The sequence below is a fragment of the Vipera berus genome, assembly GCF_964194415.1.
Source record: "Vipera berus genome assembly, chromosome: 5".
In the NCBI taxonomy this organism is placed as follows: Eukaryota; Metazoa; Chordata; class Lepidosauria; order Squamata; family Viperidae; genus Vipera; species Vipera berus.
The window spans coordinates 22,285,017-22,302,283 of record NC_138207.1 but is presented as its reverse complement, the minus strand read 5'-3'; the positions used below and the strand labels follow the sequence as shown (position 1 = coordinate 22,302,283).

Genomic DNA, 17,267 nt, shown 5'->3' with positions numbered 1-17,267 from the left:
CAAGGCTCTGTTCTGGGCCCATTGCTCTTCAACATCTTTATCAATGATTTGGATGAGGGATAGATGGGGAACTCATCAAATTTGCAGATGACACCAATCTGGCAGGAATAGCCAACTCTCCAGAAGATAGGCTTAAGATACAGGAGGTTCTTGACAAACCTGAACATTGGGCACTATCTAACAAAATGAAATTCAATGGTGAAAAAAGTAAGGGGATTGGACTAGATAACTTCCAACTTTATTATTATTGTTATTATTTTATACGCTCAATCATTTTACTTGGGCATTATGGAAAAAAATATCAGTTTCTTATTCTGCGGTTCTGATGTATGCAAACCTTGGTTCTCAATGCTCTCAGATTGTTTTGGCTGAAGAAATAAAATCTTGAGTGACCTTATAATACTTTTATTTTTATGAATTCTTAATAAGAATTCCAGTCTTTGTTCAGGCCAGTGAAATGACACTGATCACCCTTGTCAATGACCTTTGGAAGGCTCAGGATGAAGGTGGTACAACACTGGATTTATCAGTGGCTTTCAAAATTATCAACCATGATATTTTTCTGGACTAGTTTCAGCGTTACTGTGGGTTGCCCTCCTTCCTCTATGATCAGTTTCAGTTGGGGTTGATAGGGGAGGAAAGGGGAGAAGTCCCAATGTGGACTGTCCCAGGGCTTGAGTATTTCACTGCTCCCTTTTACTATCTTCATGAAACTACTAGGGGAGGTCACGTGTTAGTTTAAGATCCAGTATCACCAATATGCAGATGATATTTGATTATACATCTCCCTATATTTGCCCATGTAACAACGCATTGTTTATTTCTGGATACAATTTAAGGTGCTGATCATCTCCTTTAAAGATTTTATGGCACAGGGCAACATTATCTGCAGGACTGCCTTTCCCTAAGGACATCTACCTGTCCTACCAGGTCAGATTGGGTGGGCATACTTCAATCACTTCCCTTAAATATTACCATCTTATGGTAAACTAGAAGTATGACTTTTCTGTGACAGCCCTTGCCCAATGAAACATTCCGGCCTCTGAAGTTCAACAGATCACTATCCTCTTAACTTTCTGTAAAGTTTTGAAGACCTAGCTTTCCCCCCCGAGTGGTGGGATGAGGTGACTGTAGATCAGAAGTTTGACTTGGTGCCAGCTTTTTAATGTAGTTTTTATAGTTTTAATATTGTTTTTGTTTATTTTATTTTATTTGTATCCTGTCATTATTTTTACAAATAATTCAAGGTGGTAAACATATCCAACACATCTTCCTCCTCCTATTTTGCCTAAAACAATAACTCTGTGTGGTAGGTTGGGCTGAGAGAGTGTGACAGGTCCAAAGTCACCCAGCTGGATTATATGGCTAAGGCAGGGCTTGAACTCACGGTCTCCTGCTTTCTAGCCTGGTGCCTTAACCACTAGACCAAATATGGCTTTAATGGTGTCTTAACTTTTGACTGGGAGCCTCCCAGAATTTATAAGATAAGTAGCAATATTAATTTAATAAACAAACAAACAAATAAATTTACAAGAAATTCAACCTCATAACATTTTAAATTAACTATTTACACATTTAACATGATTTACCAATCCCAAAGTGATTTCACTCAGAACAGCTTATTTAAATACTGTACAATTGTATAATATAAATAAACAAGGCGATCTTGACAAAAGAAGATTGCATATGCTAACCTAAATCTGTGAATATTTTCTGAAAATGTCTTACCATATATTTCATTTAAAAACTCCAACATATAATAAGCAAATGTATTCTCAGATTTCATGCTGAACAAGAATAGCCTGTTGGTACCAAGAATAGCTGACCATTTGTTTATGTAACAGATTTAATATGCATCATTAATAGTAACATTTTGCACAATATTAGAAATCTTTTTATTTAGAGTATTCATATGAACATTATAACAAAAATGTATTTAACATTCTAGCAGGCTACATTCATTCAAATTCATTTTTCAACTAACTATAGAAACTAAGCAATTGTACACAAATATTATCAGTAGCTTAAATACTGAATGACATATAAAAAGTTTATATTTCATATAATCAGTACATCTCTCAGCGCTGAATGATCATGCTTCCTCTGACTGTTGGAGTAGCAGTAGCTCGTTCTCTTTCTTTTGCAATTTCCAATTCAATTTTAGCTTTGATTTTATCCCAGTTAACATCAAGCTGCAAAATCAAGAGGGAGGGAGGAAAAAAAGAGAAAAAATATTTTTATCTGGGCAGGGGGAAAAATTACGAGTGTGCTTTTGTGTGTGCATATGTGGGAAACTATCTCATATATCTGGGGTTTCCTTAGGCCCACGAAGATTTCTTAGGCTTGCTCTGGTGCTGCATTTTATCTTTGGTTTAAAATTCTTCTTAATTTTAAGTTAGGGGAAAACATATTAGTTATTATGATAGAAAAGACCGAATTAGGTAAATACAAACAATCCTCAGGTTATGATAACAATTGGGACTGGGACTGCTGATACTAAGTGATGCAATCATAAAATGCAACTTCACGTGACCGTACAACTTAGTGACAGCAATCCTGGCAGTCCTGGTAGCTGTTGTAACCTCAAGGTATGTGGGTCATTAAGCAGGATGCTGCAGGAGTCCCAGATAAAAAGTAGACAATGCTGTAAGGTATGGAAGAGGCCAGGAGAGGTCTGGGGATAGGGGGAGGTCTGTTGCAAGCCACGTGTGAGCTGAAAGAGCCAGACGTTACCTGAGAGGCTTGGCATCAGCTGCACATGAGTAAAGAGAATCTGGGGTGGGTTTTGGAGGCCCAGTGAATGCCCTGGGCAAATCAAGGACGAGCTTGCCCAAGGCAGGCAGCATGTGAATTGAGAGAGGCTAGAAGAGGGCTTTGGAGTCCCAGCACCAATCGTGCATGTCAAGGGAGTCCTAAGAGGGCCGGTGGAGACTGTGTACCAGCGGTGGAGATGCTGTAGTTGAAAGCAACTGTAGGTTATCAGAGTAACTTGCAACTTTCCTTGCCAGTTTGCCCTTTATTTGTGGAAACCTGATAGGGAAGGTAGCAAATTGCGATTATGTGATTGTGGTTTCCTGCAACATCAAAATTGTGAGCCAGACATCTGGATCACAATCATGTGACTGTGGGGATGCTGTGATGGCCAGAAAATCAGGGACCAGTCACAAATAGTCACCATAACTTTAAATAGTTGCTGAACAAATGGTCGTAAACCAAGGACTAAGGTAAAGGTAAAGGTTCCCTCGCACATGCGTGCTAGTGGTTTCCAACTCTAGGGGCCGGTGCTCATCTCCATTTCAAAGCCAAAGAGCCAGCACTTGTCTGAGGACGTCTCCGTGGTCATGTGGCCGGCATGACTAGACGCCAAAGGCGCACAGAACGCTGTTACCTTCCCACCGTAGTGGTCCCTATTTTTCTACTTGCATTTTTACATGCTTTCGAATTGCTAGGTTGGCAGAAGCTGGGACAAGTAACAGGAGCTCACTCTGTTATGTGGCACTCGGGATTCGACCCGCCAAACTGCCGACTTTCTGATCGACAAGCTCAGCGTCCTAACCCACTGAGCCACCGCGTCCCTAACCCTAAGCAAGGACTACCTGTACATAAAATGAGCTTGTGATTTTTTTTTTATTTTCACATAGCACTTTGAACCTTACAGCATAGAAGAGAATGCTAGAAAGGGAGCTGTTAAAACGGCTGGTTAAAAAAAAAAAACCAGTAAAAAAAAGACAAGGCCTGTTTTCTCTTGAAACTGAGAACAGAAAAATGACCAGTAGATTTCAATTAAAAGAAAATAAAGGAGATTCAATTTGATGAGGAATATCCTGATGGTAAGAACAGTTAAGTAGAGGAACAGACTGCCTATAATAATGGTGAGGGGTCCTTTAGTTTCCCATACTGAAGGTTTTCAAACAAGGTTGGATAGCATCCTTCCAGAGATGGGTTAGAGAGAATTCCTGCACTGAACAGTTTGGATTGGATGATCTATATGGGGTTTTTTTCTAACTCATATATTCTGATTTTACAAAATATATGTATTTTGCAAAACAGAAGGAAAAATAGAATACTGTAGCCCATTTTCTTTTGTAATGATCTCAGTTTGATGAATTAGCTAATTTTTTAAGAAATTACTAAATGACCAAGATCCAAAAAACTGACTAAACTATTAATCAAGTTCTTTGGGTCCAAGAATGTGTTATATTTTCCCCCTCAGTGATAAATTTGCATCACATGAGAATTAGATTCTGAAATAAAATTACTTGGATTTCAGGTCTCTTCCTTGCCAACTGTGTATTACGGCTCTACTTCCATCAAATATGGCATGATAGCTGCTGTGATTTCACAGCCATATGAAGCTTTTCTTTACCACAACTATTTTATCTTGTTTCAGGGGGCTGTTTCTGTGATGTATTATAGTATATTCAAAACTTGCCAGATACTACTGGCTCAGAGTCCCATATGACAGTATTCTAAGTTTCTATCTTGTTATGCAAAGGAGTGTGAACATTATGGTGCAGTTTGCCAAAAGCAGCATATGATTTTCACATAAAACTCAGTATACCTTAGACAAGTTTTAATAAGCTAAACAGCATGTCAACTGTTGTAATGTTTCCTCAGAATGCCACATCAGAATAAGCTAAGACAGCATCTTTCACTGTATTAGCCTGTACTGGTGAAATCATAAACCTGAAAGCTTTAGCAGCAAAAAACTGCTCTTAATATTTGTCTTTTCCCATAAAATAAAAATTCTATACCTATATTAGCTAACTCTACAGTATTTCCACAGTATGACTTTCATAACGGTAAGGAGATATCTCCTAACATACTTTGGCCCTATTCCATCAGTGCTAATAACTAAGCCTCAAAGTGGAAATCCTAAAAAAAATAATCAAGTTGTTGATTTTGTTTCATACTGTGAATTAAAGTACAAGCACACAGTGTTATTAAATACACATTGGCTTATAGTCTGAAATTGTTTCATAGCTATAAGGCAGAGTTTCAAAAAGTATAACTCAACTTCCACAGAATACTTGCCCCTTCTGCATATTGTAAAAATCGCTGATTCGTTTCTTTTTTACTGAAGTCATCCAAGAACTTTTGTCGGTAAGCCAGCACTGTGTCAACGTGCGTCTTGTGTTTCACAGCAAGTTCTAGTGCTCTAGAAGAAAGCAAAGCAGTAATAAGCTCATCAGGCCGACCTCAGAAACTAAACTGATCATAAAGGCCTTGGTTTTAGAAATATGCCCACTGTACAGCAACTGCATTTTCTATTCATAAAGCAAGAAGAAACCAAGCATTAAGGCCGACAACAATTGCTTTAATTGAAAACTACTTTCCCCATTAAATAAGTTTATTTATGTTTTCTATTAATTTTAAGCTGTATTTTCTGGCAAGTAGTGGTCTTCGTAATTGTTGGATGGCTTAAACAAAAGTAATAATCTTTACACCAATGAACAATTCTGGTGAACCTTCTTGCTTTCCTGTCCCCCTTCTAAGGATCGTGTGGCATCTTACTAATGAACAGTAGTTCAATTAAAAAAATATTCCCACTCTTTTATGATTATGTAGAAGGCTCTACATGTACAATAAGAATATGCAAATCAGAACATTATACACATCACATAAATTTCCTATTCATGAAACTTTAGAATGGAAACTTTCAAATTTGTCTCTAAACTTTCTAAAACAGTAAAAGCTTCCTAATAACAATGTAACAATTATTGCTTTGCATCCAGAAGACTATGAGATTAGCACAGTTGTCAGTAACATTTTTTTTTTCTTTAAAGGACCAGAAACAAAAACCTCGTAGCATATCAATCTTGTTTAAACTGAACTTGTATAGGCTTAGGCAATGTCAAAATGAGACACTGCTCAGAAAATCTAAGTGTATTGGGAGTTGGTATGCATTTTATCAGTTAATAAATAGCATGTCCATGTTACTTTCCATTGTTAACATATGTCACATTCATTATAAAATAGGTGAGAACACCACTGCTCCATATTTATAGATTGGCACAAAATCTGAACCTTTAGAGAAGAACAGCTAAGGCTACCTTGTGGTATTTCAGAGATTTTACAGGTGGCATTTTTAGCATGGAGGTTTATGTTACGAAAATCATGAAAATCAAAATCATTCTAAACTCGAGATAATTTCTTTCTAAGGGAAACAAAAGAGGGAAGCAATGAGACGAAGAACTATCTCCTCCCACCACCCAAATACATTTTAGCAGCATACATAATCAGGTATACATGGAGCTAAAGAGGTACTGATGTTATAATCAGGTACAAAAGCTTTTTTAGAAACATCTGCGTAACAAAATAGGACTTGGGCCTGTGCTTCTTTATCAACAATTCCACATGGTACATATTACATCAACATTCTGAAAGAAAAAAAAATAGGACTTGGAATGGGATAAAATTATGTAAGTTCATCATTTAAACCAGAGTTTCTCAATCCTGGCCGCTTGAAGATGTGTGGACTTCAACTCTCAGAAGGAATTGAAGTCCATACATCTTCAAGCTGCCTAGGTTGAGAAATACTGATTTAAACTGTTAAACCCAAATCAGAACCAAGAAACAATATATATATATACTGCAATACATTATATAAGAACCATATTACCTTTCCCAGTTGTATAGATTAATATTAACTTGAATCGCCTGGTAAATAAGTCCAGCTTGCAAAAGCAAAGTTTCAGCATCCTGGACATTTCCACTAAAAAGCAGAATATGAGCCATTCTTGATTCTTTTGATGGAAGATCTTTCATGGAACTGATAAACTGAACTTTATCAATCTGTTGGTTTTTTAAAAAAATAAAGGTGATAGGCACATGAAGTTGGTTAAACTCTAGTTTTGTAATAAGTTAGATAATACAACAAATGCCAAGAGTCCTTTAAATTGCAACAGGATTAGCATTAAATATTTTCAATCAATTGGTTAAAGTTATTAAATAGTGAACTACTTACCTCGCCAACTGATGCATAGGCTATTTCTGCTGTGTTCATATCTTTATTTGCTATTGCCATAGCAGCTAAACAAGCCCATAATGTTTGATCCTGAAATGAACATATTAAAATAACTTTTCTTCTTATAGAATATAAATATTTATCTTATGCCAAATTGATATGAATATAATTTAACCATTATCTAAGAATCAATCGGCTATCAATGTTTACAGTATACATTTATAGTGCAGTGTATTCCCAGATCACATACATATTTAATAAAGAAAAAACTGCAATATATAAATCATTACAATGATTTACCATCACATGTGTAATGATAGAAAGATAGAGTCGCCTCTCATAACATAAAAATAAATATTTAGATAGCATTATAGAGAATATTTGTAACTCAGGATTGAACTGTTGAATCCTTGGTGCTCTCTGAGATTGGTTATTTGCTTGCAGGCATTTCATTACCTGACTAGGTAACATCTTCAGTGTTAGAAAGAAATGGGTTTTGCTTTCTGTTTATATATTGTAGTTTGTTCTACCAGTGTTTGTGGGAATGTTGTTTTTTCTGTGGTAATTCCTTGATTAAGCTGGTGTTTAATGCTTGTTTGTCTGAGTTGGTAGTTTCTTGATTAGGGGATGATTTATTGTTTCACTGGCTGTCTCATGTTAATCCTGAAGTTAATCCTGATCATCAGGCTGTTGGAAACTAGCAAGGAAATGTATTTATCATTTATATTTACTTGCTCTCATTATAGTAGATACACGATTTAATAAGCATAAGTGAATCAAAAGTAACTGAGATACAGAAGAATTCTATTTACCTAACTAGCACTTTTCCAGAGCAACTGGATACTTGTGGCAGGTATCTATAGTTCATTCTCTTTCAGTAAGTAGAGGAAATGTAAATATATAATATTAAATATTTAAAATAATAATTTGTTCCTCTCCTTGCAGCTTTCTAAGAGGATGGGGGAAGAAGAATTAAAAAGGCATGAACAAAAGAAGGAAACTACTTCTAATTGTCTTTACTTTACATGCAAATGAGTTAGCTGCTTTAATCATTTCAAAGGGGATGCTTTCTTGTGAAAGCTTTGCACAGCATCATTCATTACCTGATGGAATAATATCAGGAGAAAAGAGATTATAAGAGATTATCAGAACCATCATATCTGACAATTATCTAGGGTACTAGAAAGGTAAAGAAGAGAAAGAAAAGTTTTTTTTTAAAAGGAACCAAATAAATATTCCTGCCACATTAGCAAGCACAGAGGATCCAGCAACCTGCTCAGTTTGCCTTCTCCTTTGCATTCATTTTACACCTGTTACAAAACTACTGTATGTGTTGCTAGGAGATGCAATGCACTAGTGCACCATGATAAAAAGCTATTCTTGAAGGAAGAAAGAAGGAATTTACGATAAGCGACCAGGAGGCTATTGTATGTACCTTTTTTCTTCTTCTATCCTTAAATGACTGTTCTTATGTACAGAAATCAGAATGTAAATAGTGTTGTGATAACAGCCAAACCTACAGTTAAGTTATGCATACATAACTCTCTGGTGGCAAATATAATCTGAAAGGCAGCCAAACATTAAAGCATAAGAAAATGTCTCCATTTTATAGGCAAAGAACAGAGAAACATATCTGAAATATATTTGAAGTTGAGTACTGTTAGCAGTTTGAAACAGAGGAAAGCACAGGTAGTCCTCAACTTACGACAACAATTGAGCCCAAAATTTCTGTTGCTGTGAGAAATTTGTTAAGTGAGCTTTGGCCCATTTTATGACCTTTCTTGTCACAGTTGTTAAATGAATCTGGCTCCCCCCATTGACTTTGCTTGTCAGAATATTGCACAACTTGATCACATGACCCTGGGACACTGCAACCGTCATAAATATGAGTCAGTTGCCAAGCTTCTGAATTTTGATCACGTAACCATGGGGATGCTGCAATGGTCTAAGTATGAAAAACAGTCATAAGTCACTTTTTTGGCATCGTTGTAACTTTAAATGGTTACTAAATGAGTTGCTGTAAGTCGAGGACTACCTGTAGAAGATACAGTATGTGTAGTTTTTCTAAACAGCAGGTCCCTTTCTGTGCATCACAAGTCAGGTAAATAACATTACCTTGGAAAGCATTTTATGATGGGCGTCTGAAGGGATAATTGCATTAATGTAATCTGTATTTTAAAATTAAAGGAATAATATGTCTCCCCCCCAGTAATCTTTTTGTAAAAGTTAACATTATATTTACCTTGACAAAGCGACACAATCTGATGGCATCTTCCCATTTCAAATTGTTCACATATTCATGAAGAATAGCTGGATATGGTGAAATACTAATGTGAATAAGTGAACCATCGGCTCTTCTGATTGTTACCTGATTGCCAACAAAACTTAAGATCTGGGGACTTTTATTAAATTCACTATTGAAAAAAAACAGACACGCTTCAGAAATATTATTTTAGTATTAATGTAGCTTGCTTAGAATACTTATGAAACAGACAGACATTCCATTTAAAATAACAACCACGATCTCTTTCTGAGTATGCACTGATCGTGGTGGAAATAAAGACTGCACACTTCTCTCCTGTTCTGCTAATCTAGAATTTACAGATTAGGAAGTAATATAGAGCCCAATTTTTTTATACTGTTTTTTTATTAAATGTTCAATCCAAAAGAATCTGGAAGTGTGTATTCTGAAGCGTCATATTTAGTAAACTTGGCAACTGACAAGTTAGGTATTTTTCTATTAAGTATGTATTATCAAGGGACACGGTGGCTCAGTGGGTTAGGACGCTGAGCTTGTCGATCAGAAGATCGGCAGTTTGGCAGGTCGAATCCCGAGTGCCGCGTAGCAGAGTAAGCGCCTGTTACTTGTCCCAGCTTTTGCCAACCTAGCAGTTCGAAAGCACGTAAAAAGGCAAGTAGAAAAATAGGGACCACTACGGTGGGAAGGTAACAGTGTTCCGTGCGCCTTTGGCGTCCAGTCATGCCGGCCACATGGCCACGGAGACGTCCTCGGACAAGCGCTGGCTCTTCAGCTTTGAAACGGAGATGAGCACCGGCCCCTAGAGTCGGAAACGACTAGCACGTATGTGTGGGGGAACCTTTACCTTTATATGTATTATCAATGGCTCATATTAGTGCCCCTGTCCCCAAACTCTATTTACAGTCTTCAAACAAAATGGCCAATTTGTTATATATGATTTTGGGCACATATGTAAAAATGCTAAAAAAAGAATTTAAATTCTGCAGAACAAAATGCATTTCAATTGCATACCTTGTCTAAACCCCAGAAACAAAGTTAAACATAGCTAAAATTGGCTGGCATTCAGTGTCCTGATTTTTGGTGCTGAAGTGACAAAATAAAGTTGGAAATGTCTAAACTTCTATAAGGCAAAATGCATGTAATTCCACCCCTCAACCCCTCTGTAAACATCCAAAATAGAAGACAGTCAGGTTGAATTGTTTTGACCAAATCCTGAAGACCTATTGTGGATTCCCGGCTCTTCAAATAATTTGAAGTATCAGATTGGAAACTGTTGTTTGCCTGTGCCACAGAGTCTCAGTCTCAAAGATTAGATTAAAAAATATTTTATTAGTGAAAACGAGGGCTTTTTTTGTCACAGAACTCCCAGAACAGAGTTCCGGCACCTTTTTGGATTGAACCTTGTAGGGTAGGCAAGGCGGGTTGTATGACATGGGTGAGTTCCGGCACCTTTTTTTTTTTTACAAAAAAAAGCACTGGTGAAAACTATTAATGGAATATAAAACAAATAAGAAATACCTTGCATCCTTTTCATAGAGAGTTTTTGGCAAGAGATCCTTGTCTACGTACACTACATTGGGGTAGTACCAGACTGTGAAATGTGTATCCTGTAGTCCACATAGTATGTTGCATGAGTCATTCCATGCCAGAGTATGTACCATTGTTCCTTAACAAACAAACAAAAAAAACTAAATATCTGTCAACTAAATTGGATAAATAATCTATTCTAGCCTGCAAACAACAGTATCATCATCTCTTCTCTACTGGGATACCATTCTAAATAACATATTTCTGTATTCAAAATAAAATGCTTACATTATTGTCTTGAAAGATTAAAACAATGCAAACAAACTGAAGATTCCATGTACAGGTTTTAAAATCTCCTTCATGAGATCCAAGATGAGCGCTCTGAAAGTTTCCCTTAATAAAAGTGCCACTAATGAGTGACCAGCTTCTCCTTGTCCATTGCTTCCATTTGTACAGCTGTACCACTTAGCCTTTGGGGTTTAATGCTTTAGAAATTCAGGTATTCTTGCGTGTATATTATGCCGCAGCGTCTCCTTATATGATCCCTCCAAACATTAGATGATAATTTCTGATGCATATGGTTTCAGAACGGTCTAGGGCAGGGGTCGGCAACCTCGGCTCTTTTATGACTCGTGGACTTCAACTCCCAGAATTCCTGAGCCAGCATAGCTGGCTCAGGAATTCTGGGAGTTGAAGTCCACGAGTCATAAAAGAGCCGAGGTTGCCGACCCCTGGTCTAGGGGCTACTGAAAGTTTTTACTGATTTTATATACATGTGCTCTTCTTTTTCCTGTAAATATCTGCTTACTGTCCCAGTTGCTTATTTTAACCTATTTTTTGGCTTACTATATGACTTTTAGAAGAGGTAGTACTTGCAAGATCTGCTTATCCTCCCTCTTTTAAGTCTCTTTACACTGCATCTCCACAGAATGGTAAGTATTTACAACTACATAGATGTTGTATAAATGATGTTAAACTGGACACATTTTCTTTTTTTCAACTTTTTATTTTTTATTGTGTTGTTTATTCTCACGAGCCATTTTTCCTTTTAGCTAGATAAACCAGATTCACATTATACAGCCACACACTGCTAACATCAGAAAACCTTTGAGTATTCTTAAATAGGTAATAATTCAGTTCTGATCAATGACTGCTTCCGTAATAGAGTTTGCGGAAGTGTTGGATTTCTTCAGTTGCAACAGATAATTAACTTGGGGTTCTACATAAACATTTAAGATTGCACTAACAATGTTTTTCATCATGACTAAGTTCCTTCTAAAATGTTAAATTCACAAACTAGGCTTATTTACAGTATTATCTTCCTACTAACAGTTTTTCCTGATCTTCCTTGTAATGTAAGTTATAGGAGCCAGGCTGGTTGGAGGGCTTAATGTAGGTTTATAATGTGGGAAGAGTTCAAGGGAAAAATCATAATAAGGTCTTCTGTACCTCTGGGAATGAGCAGCATACAGATAAATGAGTACCCAGCAGCATCCAGCCCTCTCATAAATGCCATCCTGTCCAGCACAAAACAATTTAAAGGGACTGAAAATAAGGACGTCTATAGAATTAGGGGAAGGTTCTTATTTCAGATTTTCTGCAAATTAGTATGATCTGCTTGTCTTTTTCATGTTTAAAGAAAAAAAGTATTTTTTTTAAAAAAATCTTGCAGGTCAAATAGTGAACTCCTGAATTTTTAGCTTATAAGTCAAACTTGTTTATAATATAATTGTGATATATCTATGTCAAGGGAAATTTGAGTGAGTAGATTTTAGAGCAATGTTACTTAATCTTTCTGTAATCGTGAACCACTAAATAAACATTTGGAAAATGTAGAGGCCACCCTTTTATTTATTTATTTAGGAAATTTATTTGCTGCCAATCTCGTATCAAATGTAAACAAACACATTTCTCTACTTTACCAACTTGAAGTGTGTGGAACAAGATTATAGTTGTATTTGTGTATGCCTTCCTATAATCTTTCATTTTAAACCCCTTTAAAATTGTTAACCCCCCAAAAAATAGCCAGAATTACCTGTTTATCACCTGAATTATTTTGTGTACCCTGTGCTCATAGCTCAATCTATTCAATTTATTCTTCAATGGAGTAATGAATTTACAAACCAATTAAATTCCAACTGTAGATATTCATTGTCATATGACCTATTCCCCCCTTTGATTGTGTGAGATCATTAGTACTACTCATTAGGACTCACATTTGATAATTGCATTCAAAACCTGTTTTCTTAATTTTAGTGCTTTCACTATTACCTGGATCATCTCTCTCTCTCTCTCTCTCTCTCTCTCTCTCTCTCTCACACACACACACACACACAGAGAGAGAGAGAGAGAGAGAGAGAGAGAGAGAGAGAGAGAGAGAGACATATTTCTATCCTGTCCATCTCACCTAAATGACTGTGCTATAAAGAATGAGCTTTCAACCACCAATCCATTTTTATGAACCAAGTAACTGGCAATGAACTTGGGGAGGATGGTCTCAGTAGTGAGTAGGTGTTGGTGATAACTGTAGTCTGCACCTAAACACGTAGTGAATCTCTGTGGACCACAATGAAAACCACAGCTTTATAGTGCTTTATCAACTATCACATTTTTACAGAAAGCACAAGGGACATCTGTGATATTGATTTAATTTAAATTAGTTTTGTTCTTAAAACAACAATAAAGAACTATCTGAGAGACAGCATCGACCCTCAACCAATCCACACAGGCCCCCATCCACCAGCAGTTCATCTCCCAATGACCCTGACCTGATGTAACCTCCCCATCACAAGACCCATCACAAGACTCATTGATGATTCGCACCTGACCCATCACCTGACCCATCACAGATCCTCACTTGACCCCCCCGACCCCCACAAGCAAACTGACACACACCATGAACACAAGGCCAGACCGCAAACTCGGAGCCAAACCAAAGCCCGAGATGTTACACTACAGCCTTCTGCTCAGGACATTACATCGCAAAACTCAGGAGGTTACAATACTAAAAGTCGTGATGTCACAACACAGCCAACCACCCAGGATGTTGCAACACAGAACTCAGGACATCACTACAATAGAGCTCAGGATGTCATCACACAGCCCACTATCCAGGTCATTACAACACAAAAGACTAATGGACACACAGCCAACACCTCAGCCACACAGGATGTTACAAAACAGCCGACTAATCTGCAAACAATAACGCCATCAACCAAACAAGATGTAACAACACAGCCAACCAACCTGCTTACAGCAACAAAGCCAGCACCCCCCACCCCCCCACCAATATTTATAGAGAGACAGCAGCTCCGATCACGCTTTGCTCACACAAGCACGAAGCCGAAGACACCAGCCTGAAGATGACGAGTGGGACCTCGTCGAAACGTCGCCAAGACACTCTCAATCTTACACGGGAAAAGACCCGAATATGCCAAGACCTACATACCTGTACTCATGAAAATCTACGAACACACACACACACACACACACACACACACACACACACACACACTTATATATATATATACTTATATATATTTCCATATCATTCTTCTTCTAGAATGATGAAACCAAATAAGATGACACTACACTGACTTCACTGACACTACAGGTTTGATTTTGGGGTTCCTAATTTATTGAGATTATCCAGAAATTAGCTTGTTGCAAACAAATTCTAAACAAGAAACAAAATATATTTAGGTGTTTTTGTACCATTCTCTCCTCACAAATTATATTCTACAAATTACATATAATCACTAAAACACACAATTTTAGAACACTTTGTTAAATTGCGATATGTGGGTTGGGGGTTAAGCCAGTTCTTACCTATTTTGATAATTTTCTGTTCTTTTCCAAATCTCTTCACAGAAGTTATATAAAGATCTCTATTTTTGTCAATAAAAGCAATTTTCCTTTCATTTGTAAGACCCTTCTGATCTAAGGCAATTTCCACAATTTCTGTCTGTAACAATATTTGAATCAAAACCCACATTTGTATCAAAGCAAGATTTTTTTTACAGTAATAAAGATTTGCATTCTCAAATCTAATTATTAATATTGCTAGTGTCAACAATATACTGTAGTACAATATTATCAATTAAACATTTTCTTATATTATACTTACTGCTATAACATAGTAAGGATAACTGTGAGAATTGAGCAGCCATATAAATTTGTGTAATAAATAAAATATCAGATAATTTAGAAAATGTGTTCTTATAAATGGCATTGGTAGAAGGTGATATAAAGTGGGAACTACAGATTTTCCATATAATACATCTATATTTTATTTCTCAATCTCTCTTCCAATGGAACTTAGTAGCTCAGAATCACATAAAATAGGAATGGAAGGAAACAATTTTAGAAAATAGTTAGATGAAGAATTATTAATCCACAAATTTAAGACTACTGTGTGGTCCTCAAGTCAGAGCTAGTATTTAAGTATTTCAGATTGAGAGAATGCACGATTAAATGGTTTTGCTCATTTCAAAAAAGAAAGTTCTTTTGTTACTACCATAAAAAAGATTAAAATGACATAACATGTTCCAGTTGAACAGTCGTGGCATGTGACTACAATAACAAAGTTTCATTCAAATAAAAATTAGTCAGCATTTTAATGTTATAAGAACAAGTGAAAAAGATGCCTAGACAAGGGACACAACTTCTTAATGTATTATTGGCTTGAGCAATATCAGCTTTCAATTATTTTGCTTTTAATTCTTACTGATAATTTTTTTTAAAATCTTCCTGCAACTCAGTCTCAGATAAGCATCAATTAATACAACTAATTTCTTAGTAACCATATAACACTTTCTACATGAATCTGCTCAGACTGATCAGAGTTCAAAGTGAAACATGTTATGGTAATAGGAGATAGAAAAATTTACTCAGTGCCAGTAACATCTTGATATAAGTTATTCACCAGATTATACTTTTTTCCAATATAAACTACAGAAATATTAAACGTTATTTACCTTATGACTAAGGGGTTTTCCATCTCCTAGTTGTTTGCCAGATAAAGGTTCAAACAGATAAATAACTGTTTTTTAAAAACAGATAAAAAGCTGATTATTGATAAATATATAGGTATATTTTCATAATTCTCTTTCTATAACGATGGTATACAGCAGGGCTTTTCAACCTTTTCACCCATTGTAGCACTTTTAGGATATGGCAACATCCGAGTACCACCAGTCGCCTAGCAAGGTGTCAAAAACTTGATGACCCCCCCCAAAAAGGAAAAAAGTGATGAAGTATAGGTAGTTCTCAACTTACAACAGTTCGTTTAGTGACTGTTTGAAGTTACAATGGCACTGAAAAAAGTGCCCCCCAAGTCACAGCCGAGCAAGACAGCTGCCTGCCCGCCCAGCGGCGCTCTTCCTCCTGTCCGAGGTTTTCATTGTTGTGAGCATTTCTTTTGAGGATTGGCAGTGGGGGTGGGGTGGGGGTGGTTTTTATTTCCCCGTCTGCTGGGTGGTTGCAGCAGGTTTTGGTCACTTCACATGACCCTGGGACACTGTGACCGTCATAAATATGAAAATGTAAATCACAAGACCCTGGAGATGCTGCAACATTCCAGCTGATCGGTGCTTCTTCTGGGCTCAGAAGCGCCAGGATCAGCACCGAGCTCCAGCTGGAGCCTGGCACTGATCCTGGCACTTCTGCTAAGCCCTGACAGCCCCAAAGAAGCGCTGATCCTGGCACTTCCGCTGAGCCCTGGCAGCCCTGCTGTTCCAGCCATCTCTTGCTCAAGCTTGTGCGGTGATACAAGTTCAGCTCATTCCCCTCCCCCGCTACCACTTTTCTGGGATGGTCACGTACCACCTGCCAGGTGCCAATGTACCACAGGTGGTACCCATACCACTGGTTGAAAAGCCCTGGTATACAGTACAAAAACGTATCAAATGGAGCCCCTACTAGTTAATTTAGCAAATGTGTTTAACAGTTCAAATAAGGGCACTGATAACTTTTACTGTGTAGTTGGTGCAAATTTTAAGTCACTTTTGAGAGATTATTGCTAGTAATCTAGCAATTTATCTCTCTTTATCTCAATCTAGCAAACAGTAATTTCTGTTCTCTATTCTTCTTTTCAAGGCATAAAACGTTGTATAACTTTGATTCAATTTAGTATTTTCATAACTCTACCATTCTTCTGGCTGATGAGGAACAGAATAATGCTGAGGCACATAGGAAGGCCCACAGTAGACTATTGAGTCTCACAGTCCCTGAGTCTGGCCTCATAGAGTCTAATTCTTTCTTCCCATCACTTTTTGCTTTGCACCTTGTCTCTGCAGCATAAGCCAGTGAGTGGAATGGATTTTTAAAACTAATATTGTAATATGGTCTTTTTAACTGAAGAGTGGGGTAAAGTGAATATTTGTAATAAATAATGTTATAAATAAAAGTAATGTATCAATAAATTTGAGGGCAAGAGAAGAAGGGGACAGAGAATGAGGTGGCTGGATGGAGTCACTGAAGCAGTAGCCGTGAGCCTAAATGGACTCCAGAAGA

At 37.1% G+C, this 17,267-nt stretch overlaps 1 protein-coding gene across 3 annotated transcripts in view; it reads right to left on the bottom strand.

Moving 5' to 3' along the window:
- Positions 1–588: 588 nt before the first annotated feature.
- Positions 589–17,267, bottom strand: part of IFT80 (intraflagellar transport 80) — a 63,971-nt gene continuing 47,292 nt past the window's right edge. For all 3 annotated transcript variants that reach the window (XM_081329794.1, XM_081329792.1, XM_081329793.1), the window contains 8 exons: positions 15,731–15,795; positions 14,583–14,718; positions 10,746–10,893; positions 9,210–9,381; positions 6,968–7,057; positions 6,623–6,795; positions 5,035–5,158; positions 589–2,192 (listed from right to left, as the gene is read on the bottom strand). In XM_081329794.1, coding sequence (XP_081185920.1) covers positions 2,079–2,192; positions 5,035–5,158; positions 6,623–6,795; positions 6,968–7,057; positions 9,210–9,381; positions 10,746–10,893; positions 14,583–14,718; positions 15,731–15,795 — 1,022 coding nt within the window. In that variant the 3' untranslated portion in view covers positions 589–2,078. The remainder of the gene's footprint in view (positions 2,193–5,034; positions 5,159–6,622; positions 6,796–6,967; positions 7,058–9,209; positions 9,382–10,745; positions 10,894–14,582; positions 14,719–15,730; positions 15,796–17,267) is intronic.